This window comes from Vipera berus (genome assembly GCF_964194415.1).
Source record: "Vipera berus genome assembly, chromosome: Z".
Lineage (NCBI taxonomy): Eukaryota > Metazoa > Chordata > Lepidosauria > Squamata > Viperidae > Vipera > Vipera berus.
In genome coordinates, this window is record NC_138205.1 from 28,922,810 (window position 1) to 28,938,524 (window position 15,715).

Consider the following 15,715-nt stretch of genomic DNA (forward strand, 5'->3'; position numbering starts at 1 on the left):
AGGATAGATATATGGGTCTTTTCACATTTTCTTCTTACAGCTCTGAAAATAGAGTAGGTTAAAGAGCAAGAAATTCAGCCAAAATCACTTAATAAGAAAATGGGCTGAACAAGAACATTTATTTCCATATTTTAACTGAACTTCCTGTCTACTACAGCATATGTAAATGTCATGGGCTGTTTACTGAGAAGTTTCAGGCAATATTTATGAATAAAATGCTAGAAACTTGTGACTATTTTCTATATTATTTCCTCATTATTTTCTTTTTTTTTTTTGACCACAAAACACAAAACATTTTATTACTCAAATGCAAATTACAGTCCTGTTTACACCTCTTCACGGCAGGGAGAATCTATCTATCCTGTGAGGAAGACAACCTGGTTGTTTGAAAGGACCTCTTTATAAGATATTTATAATTCTTCATGGCATAACTCAAACTGTCCACTTCAAGCACCGAGTTTCATGATGTGTTCCCAAACATTTGACACAGCAGTAGCGGGCGCCGCAAGAAACACATGTGTAATTTGACGGGAAGCCACAAACTGTGCAGAAATGACGTTGCGGCAAATTGGAAGGGGGCGCACACGCTGTCAGGTAATTGGGCCCTTCACTTGTGTTGAGGTTCTGCTGTTCTTCTAACAATGCCTGGAAATTTTTACGGAAACGCAGCTTGAAATGATCTCCACGGGTTTTTTTCTTCTTTTTACCTGTTTCGGCATCATCATCAAACTGAGGCAAGCGCTTCACCAGCTGTGGCATATTGGCATGGGGGTCATCCTGGAAATTGTCATTTTCCAGGGCTTCTAATTGACGGTTGAGACGGCGTTGGCGGGTGGCCATTATTTTCATTATTTTCTAATTTCTAGTCTCCCTTAACACCAAAGAACTCATATACTCACATTTTTCTATTAAATAATGTAACTATTAATCTGCCTAAATAAATTGGATAGATTATTATTTTGTGTTGTGTTTATTAAACAAGAGAAAGCCAGCCTGGTGTAATGATTAAGGTAGCAAACTAGAAACTCAGGAAACCATGACTTCTAGTTCTGCCTGAAGCATGATAACTCTGGACTAGTCACTGTCTCTTAGCCCTAGGAAGGAGGCACTGGAAGTCTGAATTCTTGCCAAATTCAGGAAACTGCAGGGACTTGTCCAGGTAGTCAACAGGAGTCAATGCTGACTTTAAGGATGCCTGCACATAAATATACATATAATTATTAAATGTAGCTTTTTATTAAGAATAAACTAATTTTAAAATCATTCAATGAGGCATGAGCTATATGGTTAATTCAATATCTGATCCTAGATTTCCCTACCCACAGTACATGGTTACTGATTTGTCCTTGGAAAATCTACTCTTATTTTTCATTGTACTTTTGCAAGTTTAGTTATTTTGAAAAGGAAATGGAAGGTATGACTTCTCTGAGAGTCAGCAATACAGTTGATTCAGTAATTTTGTAAAGAAATTCAATATTTACTACTTATTCTTGCAAAGATAAACAAAGATTTTTTTATGACCTGAGGAAACAGCACTATTGGATCCAAGTTCAGTTGATGATCTCTTTCGATATCATGAACTAATATGTTTCCATTCCTGTTTTACCAATCTTGTGTCCAATTCAGCCTGTGGAAATTTTCTTCCTACTCCTAACATATGCATAAAATGTAAAGGTGCCTGTTTAATCCTTATTTTTCTTTCTTTTCATTTTTAATCTTACTGGAATATTTCCACCATTCCAAAATGAAAGGTATAGACTCACCCAGGCCTATCTTTAACTAGTCTCTGCTTTGAGTTTTGGTAAAAAGAACACTATGATATTTTAACAAAATTGAACAATGTTTTAATCTGAAAGGTTCTAATAAATAACTTCAAACAGCAATATAAGTGTAAAGCAGATTTTGCACCTTGTTTATGCATATGAGCTCATATGTATGTGTGCCTTGATGTCAGTGTTGACTTTTGGTGACTGCCTGGACTGGTCGCTACAGCTTTTTTGGCCAGATTTTCAGAAGTGGTTTGCCACTGTTTTCTTCCTAGGGCTGAGAGAGAATCACAGGCCAAGGTCACTTTATGTCTAAGGCAAGACTAAAACTCATGATCTTATTTCTAACCTAGTGCCTTAATCATTACCAAACCATACATTGTTTAACCATGATACATCACAATTGGCTGGGTTCACCCAAAACACTAAGATATTAGTACAAACCATAATATCTTAACTATGATGTTATGGCTAATCTACTTTTTTGACAATAATAATTGGCTATGTTCACTCAACTTTCTTAACTTAATTAGGCTTAAAATTTGTTTAGTGAATTAAGCCAGTTAAATAATTCACTGAGCCAGAAAAAGAAATTAAACATTAAAATTAAACTAGCTTACTATTCTGTGAAAACATAAGTCTAAGTTGCAGGAAGAGTTATCCAGTATATACTTCTGTTAACTTGTGAATCACCCACAAGAAACTATTTCAGTACTGAAATTTTCATAAGTAGGCATAATGTCACCATGGGGATAAATCTTACAGTTCCATTTCAGGTATCCTGCAGAAGTACAGATCAACTGCATAAATCAGAAATAATGTTGTGGAAACAACCATTTCCCACACTTCTTCCCATAGGCCAAAGGTTTCATCAGAAAAAGAACAGGAGTCCATGACAGCAATCCTAGGAGGATTGTCTAGGGAAAGGGGATCAAATCAAATTTCAATCATTTAAGATCTCAGTCTGAGATTTTGATGGAAATTGAAGGAATATCTCCACCCTTTCTCCTTGGCTTGCTTGCACTCTCTCTCTCTCTCTCTCTCTCTCTCTCTCTCTCTCTCTCTCTCTCTCTCTCTCTCTCTCTCTCTCTCTCTCTCTCTTTCTCTCTGTCTCCTCTGCGGTGGGTTATTAGAATGAGAGTCGGGTACTGCTGCTGAGAGCCAGTTGCTAAAAATAGCTCAGCTGCTCCATAAGATCCCTTTTGCACCAGGCTGCAGAGAACTATATATAGCACTTGGCAACTCAAGGAATTTCCCATCCCCCTCCCCAGCATGGCCAGAGATCACTGCTCCTCTTGCTACACCAGGTTTATGCATCTGGTCCCCTCCAACAGAAACAGAGTCTCCCGGGAATAACAAGAGAGGCATTCACTGTGTGGTAGCTACCATGAAATGACCCTTTGCCAGCTGTTTTACCTGGATGGCACTTTGCGCGAAGTGACTAATGAATGAAGAGCTCATTCAATCCCACATTGCCTGATGCTTAATCTGATCATGAACTGGCCCTTCAACAGGGATGGGCAGCAATTTTCCAGGAATTTTCCTAATCCTATTTTGCAAGCCAAATTCTAGAACAGCTCTCTTTCTTTTGTTCATACGATCTTGTCCTGGAGCATACAATTTCTATTCCATTTTACTGCACATGTCTATAATCTTTGGCAACAGCAGGATGTACAAGGAAGAAACCCAAACAACAAAATGAGCATTAGGAAGGAACTGAAAGGGCTTGAAATGTGCTCAAGTCATGGCTATTTTATTATCAAAGCAGAATCATATCAGGGGTGTGCTAGGAATAAATGTAGTAGCAAGAGCTGAGTGTTGATATAACAAGCCATATAAAAGGTAAAAGGTAAAGGTGCCCCCGCACATGCGTGCTAGTCGTTTCCGACTCTAGGGGCCGGTGCTCATCTCCATTTCAAAGCCAAAGAGCCAGCGCTTGTCCGAGGACGTCTCTGTGGTCATGTGGCCGGCATGACTAGACGCCAAAGGCGCACAGAACGCTGTTACCTTCCCACTGTAGTGGTCCCTATTTTTCTACTTGCATTTTTACATGCTTTCAAACTGCTAGGTGGGCAGAAGCTGGGACGAGTAACAGGCGCTCACTCTGTTACGCGGCACTCAGGATTCGACCCGCCAAACTGCCGACCTTCTGATCGACAAGCTCAGCATCCTAACTCACTGAGCCACCGCGTCCCTCTAACAAGCCATATACTTAATCTCTATTCTAGTTTTCACCATAGAACAGTGGTGGTGAACCTATGGCACATGAGCTAGAGGTAGCACTCAGAGCCCTTTCTGTTGGCACGTGCACCACCGTCACCAGCAGCAGGTCCATCAGGCCGCCACCGGCACCCAGAGCAGGAGTCCCACCCAGCACAAAGGAGGCAAAGTAGCCAACTAGCAAGCTCAAGTAGAGGTGGTAGAGCAGAGGTTACCAACCATTGTCAGTTGTTTGGAAAGGAAGAAAAGGGAAGGGAAAGTATTTTACATGCATGCATCCCTGCATGGGGCCTTGAGCATGCATGTGGTGCAAATGGGGCAGGGCTAGTCCCTGCATGATACTCACTAGCCTTGCTCCATTCTTATGTGGTGCAGTGCCTTGTATCTGCACCCCGTGGCATGGAGGGGGCCATTTTTGCGCCTTGCAGCATGGTGGCCCATTTTTGTGCCTCCCTGCCCCCCCCCAGGGCACCACAATGCTGATGCAGCCCTGGCACTTTGCGATAAATAAGTGGGGTTTTTGTTGCGGTTTGGGCACTCGGTCTCTAAAGGTTTGCCATCACTGCCATAGAATGTCTTTATTTCCTAGTTGCCTCCCTTAAATAACCACTTTGAGCCTTGCTGAATTCTACATAACACATTTCCCACATCAGGTTAAAGAATTTGCAGTTGCATTTCCTTAGCATACAGTTAGCATACAGTTAAGACAGTTTTAACACTGCTAAGCATGTTGCATTAATCCATCTGCTTCTGTTCATTTATGATTCCATGCACTGGGTAAAACCCAGAAAACTGCTTAATTCGATAACTAACTCAAATGTGTGTTATGAATCCAGTCAGAGAGTAACAATGCAATAAGTAAAAATTAAACATTGGGCCTGGATTAAGATTTTACTGAAGCTTTCAAATAGGAGTTCAATAATTATTATCACATTACTGGTATGGGGTGAAAAAGAACAGAGTTTAAAACAGTTTTAGCAATTAACTATAAGGTCCATTTTAGGATAAGAAAAGAACATGGGGTGGGGCCAATCATCCATCTCAGCCTAGTCTAGACTATTTTCTTATTTTAGCTCAGAACAAATAATTAAGCAATGTCAGTATTGTCTATTATGAACTCCTAAGCCATCTCTTGAATTATTTCAAGCTTCACTTATATGACCTATTATAAATCTCTCCTGTCATCTTAGATAATCAAAAGAGAAGCACAATTTTGCTAAACTTAGCAGTCCTGGGAGTAATTAAGGATTTGTTTCCCCCTCTGCCACTTAAATTTACAGAATGAACTTTTGTACTTTCTCTGACCTTTCTAATCTCCTGTCAAGAATATCCTCTAAACAAATCTTATTCAGCCTCACAATTCCCCAAACATTTTGGGGCTTTTCAGCTGGAAGTACATCTGCAACAAATCTAAGAGAGTGCCAGATTAGGAAAATTGCTCTAAAGTTATTCTCCCACTAGAAAATGCCCAATGTGTAGCATATTTTACAACAATAAAGAAAGCACAAAACAGCCAAAGAGTTCCATTTCTTTGCAAATCCAAAGATGGATTTTTTGTTTCTAACATAAGCAGAAAGGATATCTGTAGCCTTTTTTTTAAGATTCAATGACTAGGTTGGGGAAACAAAGTCAGGATTAAGTCTGACAATAATTCACAATGTGGACAAACTTTCAAACTACATCCTGCATACAATCACCCTTGTTGAAGAGCTCTCCACCGATCCTTGAATCAGTAGAGAATTAAGATTATCTGCCAACAAGTCATTTTTGATTCCTAATGGCCACATAGACAGACAGACAGACAGACAGACAGACAGACAGACAGATAGTCTCCATGGCAATCTATCCTTGATTTGGTCTTCCAGTTGTGCACTGTAACTGAGGACTTTCACTTGCTCCTGGTCATCTTCTCCTCTTTTCTTCCACCTTTCCCAGCAATACAGCCTTTTCCAGAGAAATGAATCCTCACGTAATATGCCCAATGTAAAATCATTTCAGCCTGACCATTTGTGCCTCAAGTGAGGACTCTGGGTTGATTTGTTCAATGATCAACTGATTTGCTTTCTTGCCTGTCTACAGTATTCTCAGTAGTCTCCTCCAATGCCAAAGTCCAAAGGTATCAATACTCTTCATGTCCAGTTTCTTCAAAGTTGAACTATCACTTATCAGGTGATACCAGTGGCTTGCACAATTGTGATCTTTGTGGCTATAGACAGATTGCATTATTTGAATATATTTTTCAAGGCCTTCACAGCTGCTCTATACCAGCATGATATTTGCTATCTCCATGGCTGATTTCTACTTTATTTCTCTGCTTCTGTGCTAACTCACTGCTGAAAAATGGTGCTTGATTATGGACTTGAGACACAGTTGGGCAGTTTTTAGGAGTAAAGGCAGCTGGTGCTTATTGGCCACTCTAAGCACTCTTGTGTGCCACCACTGCTTTATTTTTCTGATATAGGGAAATGGGCACAGTTGCTGGCACTACGGCCCCAGAAAACTCTCTGCCCTGTACAATAGCCAATTCACAGCTGGGGAAGCAGTACAGCATCATTGAAGAATTAAATATTTTCAAACTATGGTTGGTTATGAATTTATATCCCACAGAGATCTCAAAGAGGACATGCCTTAGCACATGCATTTTGCAACCTTCCCCCACAAGAAATCTTATGAGAGATATTCTCATGCAGAGTGATTCCTCCAGATTCATGGTGAGCTTCCATGAGTCTCCAAAATCTACTATTGGCTGTTAGAGAACCTTCCATAGCATCAGATCCACAGTCCTACAAGTTATGTCAAAGACAATCCAGGAGGAAGCAAAAAAAAGGAAGCTATGAAAACAATTGGCTGGAAAGAACTGGAATGAAAAAATTAGAGACTCTCTGTGTGCACATTGGGCATTTCACCTTTCAAAAAATGATTGGGGCAACCAAAGAAGAGTAGAAATGATGGAAATCAAATCCCCCCTTACAGGAATAAAGAAACTATTTAGGATCCAAATCACTAATGGGGTAGAAGAGGGAGAAAGGGGGGGGGCGAGGGGGGAGAAAAAGGGAGGAGGAGAAACAGAGAGAAGAGGGAAGAGAGAGAGAGAGAGAGAGAGAGAGAGAGAAAGAGAAATAGAAATAGAACTAAAATAACAAAAAGTAAATGTGTCTGTAGGTACAAACTCCATAAAAATTAAATGCATGCAAACCATTGAAAAATGCAACCATGTTTAATTAGAAATATTTATATGACCTTCCTTCCTTTTCCTTCTTTCTCTTTCTTTTCTTCCTTTCTTTCTCTTTCTCTTCTTCCTTCCTTCCTTCTTTCCTGTTTCCTAACTAAAATCTCAAAACAATAGAGCTGAGGCTTTAAGTCTTTCATCCAGACATACTTGCTTAGTGCATGATGCTCCAAGTGACTTCAAAGCTTATTTAGAAACATTTATTTTTTAGTTTTTGTGTCTTCAAATTAGTTTTTGACTCCTGTCAAATGCTTGGACTAGTCCGTGCAGTTCTCTTGAAGGTTTTTTTGAACTGATTCACCATTGGTTCCTATCTAGGGCTGAAAGAAAGTGACTGGCTCAAGATCAGCCAGCTAACTTCATGCCTAAGGCAGGACTATAATTCATGGTCTCTCAGTTTCTAGCCTGGTACCTTAACCACTGGGTTTAAGTATCTATGACCACTTTATGTAGGCAGCCAAAACATCTGGTTGCATGCTGATGCAATAACTTGGGTCACATCAAATTCCAAGGGGAAGACCACTCTTTTGCATGTTCTTCAGCTTTGAAAACTTTCTGCAATGAAAACTAACATCAGCACAAGGCATATCTCTTCAACCACCACCACATTTTTAATGATGTTAATAATTTGTATTTCCATTGGTGTGGCAACTGTGGCTTGCAACATGGATGTGCAAATAATAAGGACATCTGTTGGATACTGCTGGCCATATGATTACAGTGCAATCCTATCAAGTTATGGTAATAAATTCTACAAGTCATGGGTCTGACATATAATTCCTATGTGAAGATAACATTTATTGGTTTGATAGATTTCTGTCTTAGCATTTTTCCAATGCTACATTGTTCTCCACTTTTATCTATTTGACAATAAGGTAGACTTGGCTAAAATAGAGTGGGCAAGTTCACATTTCCCCAACCCCAAGTGTGTTTCCTTGGCTGAAAGGGAAGTGAATTCAGCCCACATCTAAATTACTGCACTATACCAGCTTATTACAACTAGGGATATGCAAAATTTGGTAATCTTGAGGACAGAATATTTAGAACCTCCTCTTGAACCACACTGCTCCATCCTCCAGAATGGCAAAATCCAGAAAAAGAATAAGCAAGTTCTGGAGGAAAATAAAACATTCCAGAGTTCTTCAGAATTGTTCATTCCCAGATCAACACCTCCTGCACATTCTTAATTGTATTCTTTTTACTGGTTGCTTGATCAACTTTTTATTAAAAGATTTCTGAAATGGAGGCAACTGGATCTAATATCTGTTGATTGTTAGTGACATATTTAATTTTAGGATGAAAAGAAGAGCTCTGGTATCTGACACCAAAAGTCCATCTAATTCAGTGTCTTGTTTCCACAGAAGACAAGCAGAAGCTTCAAAAAAAGGTCAAAAATGAGGCATGAAGATAATAACCACATCCCTCTGTTTTCCTCCATCAAATAATATTGCCTGGGAAATTGTCACACAACATGGAATCAGTCTTCTAAGATAGTGTCTCTTGCATTTTACTCCATCAACATTCAGAAATATGTTAACTGTTAATTCCTTAGTTGATTGTCTTTAATATACGCAGATGTTATGAGCATCAGTCAGTTGAATTTGCTCACAATTTAACTGGATAATAGTTGAAAGTCACTTTTCATTCTAAATAATCGGAATTTGTAACCTAAACACAGCATGCTTTGTTTCAGTGATTTTTTTATTTGTCCTCTGAAGCTCAGTCAGCATGGGGTAAAGAGAATGAATTTTTGCAGGTGGTCATTTTTCTTAAAGAAAGGGCGAAGAGATAAAAAAAATGGAACAGTTTTGCCACTTGGTGGAAGAATGGCAAACTGCACTTCCACAATCAAACACAATTATTCACATTGAATATTGTGTATGTGTGTGCATGTGTGAGTGCGCGTTTATACGTTCCAATAGAAGAGAAATGTGTACATAATGCAAGATAAAGATAATGGAGACCCCAGCCTTTTGAGTTAGTAGCGTTCTCACAAAATGACTTGGTAGATATAGCCGGTCCCAAGAAACTCACTTAGAAGACCATAAATTGCTAAGTATGTTCTTTAACACCTAATTACATTTCCAGAATGTTTTTATCTCCTTTATTTATTTTTGGGGCTGATGAATATACTTCAATCAAAACACCAAAATACATTTATTCTTAAAGATAACACAAAAGCTGCCACTACACTGTAGTGTGTCATTTTCTGATTTTTAATAAAAAAAAATGGAGTTTCAAGTAAGTGAGGACAAGCAAGCAAAGGAGAAAGAGGAGAAAACCACTTGGTCTGTTGCCTTCCTTAACTCCATTTTCCCAAAGTTGGTTGCTTCACCTTTTCTATATTCTTGGTTTCAGTGCTAGAAAACAAGTCTTGAATAAATAAACAATAAAATATTGGTTAGGTGGCCCTGATAAGGTAGCCTTAAGATTTTTTTTCTTTGCATGCTTTTTACATGTTAATCTCAGTTACTATAAAGGAGGATATCACAAAGGTTTTCTATCTTCCCAAGGTGCTCATTCAACTGTTTCAATCTGATCTAGCCACATTATCCTTTCTTGATAGAGCCTATCATTCAGTTCAGCATTTTCACTTTCTCCAAGCCAAAAGTAAGTTTTTAGATTTGTGCTGAGGCCAGGGTTAGCATTCAGTCACATTTTTCTAAATTAAACTGTCAAATTAGCCTTGCAGCCTCCACTAAACATGGAATCACTTTGCAGCAAAATGGGTGATAAATACTCCCATAACATAAACAGTAATCTACACAACTCACCTAGAGATTATCCAGTTGAATATTATTCTGAATACTTTACATCTTTTTTCATGTGCAAAGTGTGATTATAGATAGAAATGCAGCTGTCATTACAACATAATATTTGAAGTTAAGTGCACACCTCATCCAGTTTTAAAAATGTATGGTGTATTTGCACAATCTATATGGTGCAGCAGTGTGTTCAAGCTGTATGCTGCAGTAGCCAAAAAAGCCAAAGCAGGCCAAAAAAGCCAAAGCAGCATCAACAGAAGGATAGTATTAAGATCATGAGAAGTGTTAGTTCTGCTTTATATTGCACTGGTAAGACCATACTTAGAATACTGTACCCAGTTCTGGTCACCATGATAAAAAAAGAGGTTGAGACTCTAGAAAGAGTGCAAAGAGCAATCAGGGGAGGGGAGGCTAAACTGTACAATAAACAGTTGCAGGAACTAGGTATGTCTAGTCCAGGGGTGGACAATTAATTTTCCCAAGGGGCCACATGAAAAACTGAGACTATTGTGGAGGGCATTCAATGCCCTGCCTCCTGACAATGCCAGCCTGCACTCCTGCTGACACTGACCCAATGCCCCACCTCCACACCAATGTAGTCTATGGGGCATAAAATGCCTAGGTCTAATGTAAAGAAGAGAAGAATTAAGGGTGATATGATAAGTGACCTGTACTTGAGGAGCTGTCATAGAAAAGAGGGGGGTCGACCTATTCTCCAAAGCACCTGAGAGCCAGACAAGAAATTGCAGATGGAAGATTATCAAGGAGAGGGGCAACTAAAGTTAAGGAGAAATTTCCTGTCAATGAGAACAATTACAGGTGGTTCTCAAATTACGAGTGTAATGGAGCTTGCCCATTCCACTCATAACTCAAAAACTCGTAGAGTGAATCTCGTACCTTGAACGAGATCACTCCCTAGCTCGTTAAAATGCATGCAGCTCATTAAGCGAACCTGTGATATCTCAGGGTGGGGAAGGCCACGAAGGACCTAGTGATGAAACATGCCCCCAAGGATCCCCTACCCACTAAGATACTGCATGCTTCCCCTTCCCTTTTCCAGCTGTCGGACTCAGCTGGAAAAGATCCATCTCCTCTATGCCGCGGTTCCTGCTGCCACCCGAATCCGAGGTGACGGAATGCTTTTGCGTCCCCTGCGGCCCAATAAAGGCTCTGGAGGCCTTTTCCAGGCCGCTGCTGCCCAGATCTGAGACCAATGAATGCTGCTGCAGCCCCCCGAGGTCCAATCTGGGCTTCGGAGGCCTTTTCCAGACCGCTGCTGCCAGGATCTGAGGCTGAGGAATGCTTCCGCAGCCCTCCCATGGCCCAATCCAGGCTCCGGAGGCCTTTTCCAGGCCTCTGCCACCTGGATCTGATGCCACCGAAAGCTTCCATGCCCCCCCATGGCCCAATCCAGGCTCCAGATGCCTTTTCAGGCCGCTGTGGCCCACATCTGAGGCCAGGGAATGCTTCCACAACCTTCCCACGGCCCGATACAGGTTCCAGGGGCCTTTTCCAGGCTGCTGCTGCTGCCTGAATCTGAGGCCAGCGAAAGGTTCCATGCCCCCTCCCCATGCCCCAAACCAGAAGCCCTTTCCAGGCTACTGCTGCCGGGATCTGAGGCCAGCGAATGCTTCTGCGCCTCCCCCGCAGCCCGATCCAGGCTCCGGAGGCCTCTGTTCTCTGCAACAGAGAATGGAACTGAAGTTGGGGGACACTTCCATGTGCCTCTGGAGGCTGGATCGGGCCTCCCCTGCGGCCCAATCCAGGCTCCAGAGGCCTTTTCCCAGCCGCTGCCACCCGGATCTGAGGCCAGGAAAAAAGCCTCTGGAGCTCTGATGGGGCCTAGAAAACACCTCTGGAGTCCAGATCAAGCGAGGGGGGGGGATGGAAGCGTTTCCCAGCCACATTTCCAGGCGGCAACAGCCTGGAAAATACCTCCAGAGTCCGTATCTAGCCTCCAGAGGCACAGGGAAGCATCCCCCCCGGCTTCGGTTCCATTCTCTGTTGCAGAGAACAGAGGGCAAAAGTACTCTGAAATCATGGAAGATCAGTAGCATGAGATCTTGCATTACTTTAGGCCTCCATTCTCTGCGAATGTACTGAAGGCCTGGAGCAGCAAAGAAAGCAAAGGATCTTGATCTTCGCAGGGTGGGTATTGAAGGCCAGGTGCCTGGGGAGATCCTGGGTGGGGGCGGGGAGGGAGGGAATAACCAGGGTGAATGTTGCAGAGCCACTGCAGTCACTCGTAAGGGCGAACGACTGCTGTGGTGCTGCAATATTCATAATTTTGGGATTTGCTCGTAAGCACTAGGGGACGCTCATGACATAACTTTGAACGAGCGTTAAGATTACCTGTAATCACTGGAACAGTTTCCTCCAGCAATAATGTGTGCTTCTTCACTAGAGGTTTTTAAAAAGAGATTGGATACCAATTTGTCCATAATGCTATGTCTCGAGCAGGGGTTGGACTAGAAGACCTCCAAGGTCCTTTCCAACTCTGTAATTCTATATCTATTCTGTATTCAGTCTCATCTTGTCAAATGAATTGCTTCATTGTTTTTTCAGCAGGAGACCACAGTATGTCCATTTGTCCACTAGATGTCAGAGTTATCCCATCTTTTCAGCTTTAATATAGCCTATGGCTTTGGGTCTGTGATTTCATAATTCTTGTGAAGAAGAATTACATTATTAATTTTAAAAAACAAAGTTTCTAATTAAGCTTCTTTTTTTCTGCTTTCTTCACCAAATTTGCAGACACTGTTGAGAAGACACACCCCGACACCTCTTGCGCCACTGCCAGAGTTCTTCTGCAGCTGCTTGTGCCGCATGCCACATTGTGCAGTGCCGTTGCTTGTGGCAAGACACCATGTGGCTCTTTGCACCACTCATCCAGTGCCGCCACTTGCTGCAGGAGGCTGTGAGGCTCATCGTGCAGCGCAATCTGTGCGAAGAGCCATGCGGTATCTTGCCACGAGCAGCGGCAGCAGCACAATCATTGTGACAAGCCTCGAGGCTTACAGCTAGAGGAAGAGGAAAAGATGGACAGAGGAAGCATGGAAAAATTTCCTGGGCTGCAGCCGTACCTAGACCTACAAGGAATGGCACCCAGCCCACAGCATCTGGAGGATCCTCCGGCAATCCTTTCCCCCCCCCCAGCCCAACAGGAGGTGTCTCCAGCCACGCCACTGCCCTACAGCAGCCTGCATCCGGAACCTATGGAAACCCCAGGAGGAGCCCATCAGCAGCTTGTCCGTGCATTCCTTGATCCAGCTTGGAGCCAGGGCCCTTCTGACAGTCAGCAAGGCAGCCTAGGCAAGATTGGTGCCACCCAAGCTGGCCTGATGCCTAGCAAGAAGGCAAAGTTGGTGGAGGAGGAAGGCGAGCAGCAGCCCCAGCGGCAAGAAGGGCCCTTTCCGAGCTTGGCCCAAATCCTGCAGGACTAGTCTCTAGCTTGATCCTCCAGCCTCCATTGGCCAAAGGCGCCGAGGAGCCCAAAGTAAACTGCAGGCAAGGTGACGGCGTGCTGAGCATAATAGTGAGGGCCGTGGTAGCTTTATAAAGCGCCCCCGCCAGGGACTTGTAGCTGCAAACTTCTTCCTGCAGAGAAGCAGAACCTGCAGAAGTCCCTGTCTGGGCAGGGGAACTCAGTACCACTTGTCTCCTCAGGACTTTGGCGGTTAGGACGGCAGGAGACTGATTGTCAGAATCCATTTATATCACATTCATAAATGTATGTTTAAAACATTATCCCCCCCCATATGGATTCTGCCATCTCCCGAGGAAGGAGGAGCATATGTGGATTCAGCCTGCCTTAGGTTATTTCAAAGACCAAGGAAACCTTTTGAACAGGGAGGATCAAAAGGGAGGAAGGTATCTGGCTTGTGTTTTCTTTTAATTCTGGAGAGGAAGAAGGCAATAACCATAAAGATTCGAAGTTCCTTTTTTTTCCTTTCCCACGAAAGGGATGACACGAAGTAGAAGGATGGGGGCTGACCAAATGGGGTTGAGGGAAGGGGGGTTGAACCGGGTACCCTTTATAAAATTTCAATTTGTAAAACAATACTAAGTCCTGTCTTGTATTCTCACAACCAAGCATGTCCTAGTAAAGATTCCTTTTGGACTAGAAATGACTCCAAGAGTTTTTGTCTTCCTAAGATGTGGTTTGGGGTGGGCATGGGAAGCCCAAGTGAGGCTTTTCCCCTGCATGTTTAGGCGAGAGATGCTCTGGTGACTCAGGAAAAAGGTGAGACAAAGGCCGAGTGACGGCTGGCCGTAGAGAGCGCTCACTGGGACGCGGTGGCTGCGTGCTGAAAGAAGAACTGGTCACGCCAACACGAACATCGCGGTTCCTGAAAGAGAGGCTAGGAATTTGGGGTTGGTGGGGGGAGAAATGAAGTCATTTCCAAGAAAGGGGGAAAGACTTACAAACCAGTCAGGCCTTTCAAACCAATTCGCTGAACTCAACAACAAAAAATTAGGTAACAATTCTGCTGAACTGGTGCGAACCAACTGAATCCTACCACTGCTTATAACAGTTTAAAAGTTGGGAAGAGGAGAAATAATATTAAATGATTTTTTAGACATCTTCCACCCTTGCTACAGTTTTTTAGGATAAGATAGGAAAAAGATAAGGCAACTAAGTCAGAGGCCACTTTTTTATACCACCTACTATGGGAACTTTTTTACTTAAAAAGAACAGTTTGCTTCCCCAAGGAATTTCATATGGCTACTAAAGAAAGAAAATCACTTCTTATTTACATATTGCTAAAAAGGAAAAGAAAAAAAATATTTTTTTTACTCCAGAGCACCTTCACACAAGGTCTCAGCTCTGGTTTGAGTCAGAGGCCTATGTAGTTCTTTAGTCCCAATTTTGAGAGCTAAATCATTTCCCCCTCCCTCTCAGTTTATTTGAAACCAGAACAAAGCAGAGTTTGATCTGGTACTCTGCAGAATCTGGTCCATAATTCCATTTGTAGGAAATCTCAAATCCTCTTGTTTTTTGGCTCCTAGACTCCCTCTCCTGTGCCACTTCCCCATCACCACCAATATGGTGCACCTTCTGAAGCCTTCATTTCCAAATTCAAGGTAATCCTCACTTAAGAACAGTCCAATTAGTGATTGTTCAGAGTTATGACAGCACTGAAAAAGGAGACTTACAACTGGGCCTTGCACTACGTCTACTGCAGCGTCCTCTAGGTCATTATCCAGATTCAGTGGACATTTACCACTGTTGCAGTGTCACATGGTCATGACTCATGACTGCTATCTGCATGCTTCACAACAGGCTTCTGACAAGCCAATGTCAGAGTCAATGTTGAAGCCAGCAGTAAAATTGCAAGTCATGGTCACGTGATGTCTTGCTTACAGCCTGTGGATGATTGGCTTAATGACCACAGCAGAAGTGGTTGTAAGTCTGTTGCAGTCGCATGTTTCACTTAACAGCCATACTGCTTAGTGATGGATTTCCTAGTCCCAACCAGGATTATTAAGCGAAGACAGCAGCGGAATGGAAGCAAGATAATTTTTCTTTCCATCTCATAGCAACATCTGAGTACAGCCTAATCAGGAATTTTGTTTTTATGTGAGGTGCAGACAAATGGATTGTTGTTAGCCCTAGGGCAGGAGTAGACAACCTTGGCTCTTTTATGACTTGTGGACTTCAACTCCCAGAATTCCTGAGCCAGCATAGTCTGAGTTGATTAGCATATTGTGCAAACATAGGCAAACGTTTGACA

The 15,715-nt window shown here is 42.3% G+C and overlaps 1 protein-coding gene and 1 pseudogene across 2 annotated transcripts; one reads left to right on the forward strand and one right to left on the reverse strand.

Moving 5' to 3' along the window:
* Positions 1–278: 278 nt before the first annotated feature.
* LOC308678930 (zinc finger HIT domain-containing protein 1-like) lies at positions 279–840 on the reverse strand (the record flags this gene model as incomplete). The annotated part of the gene is made up of 1 exon (XM_081346160.1): positions 279–840. One exon carries the CDS (start codon positions 838–840, stop codon positions 433–435), a length of 408 nt encoding a protein of 135 aa, XP_081202286.1. The 3' UTR covers positions 279–432.
* A 12,006-nt stretch (positions 841–12,846) lies between these two features.
* On the forward strand, positions 12,847–13,539 carry LOC308678931 (immediate early response gene 2 protein-like; annotated as a pseudogene). Its single transcript has 2 exons — positions 12,847–12,897; positions 12,959–13,539. The product of its transcript is annotated as an immediate early response gene 2 protein-like (transcript).
* Positions 13,540–15,715: the final 2,176 nt, after the last annotated feature.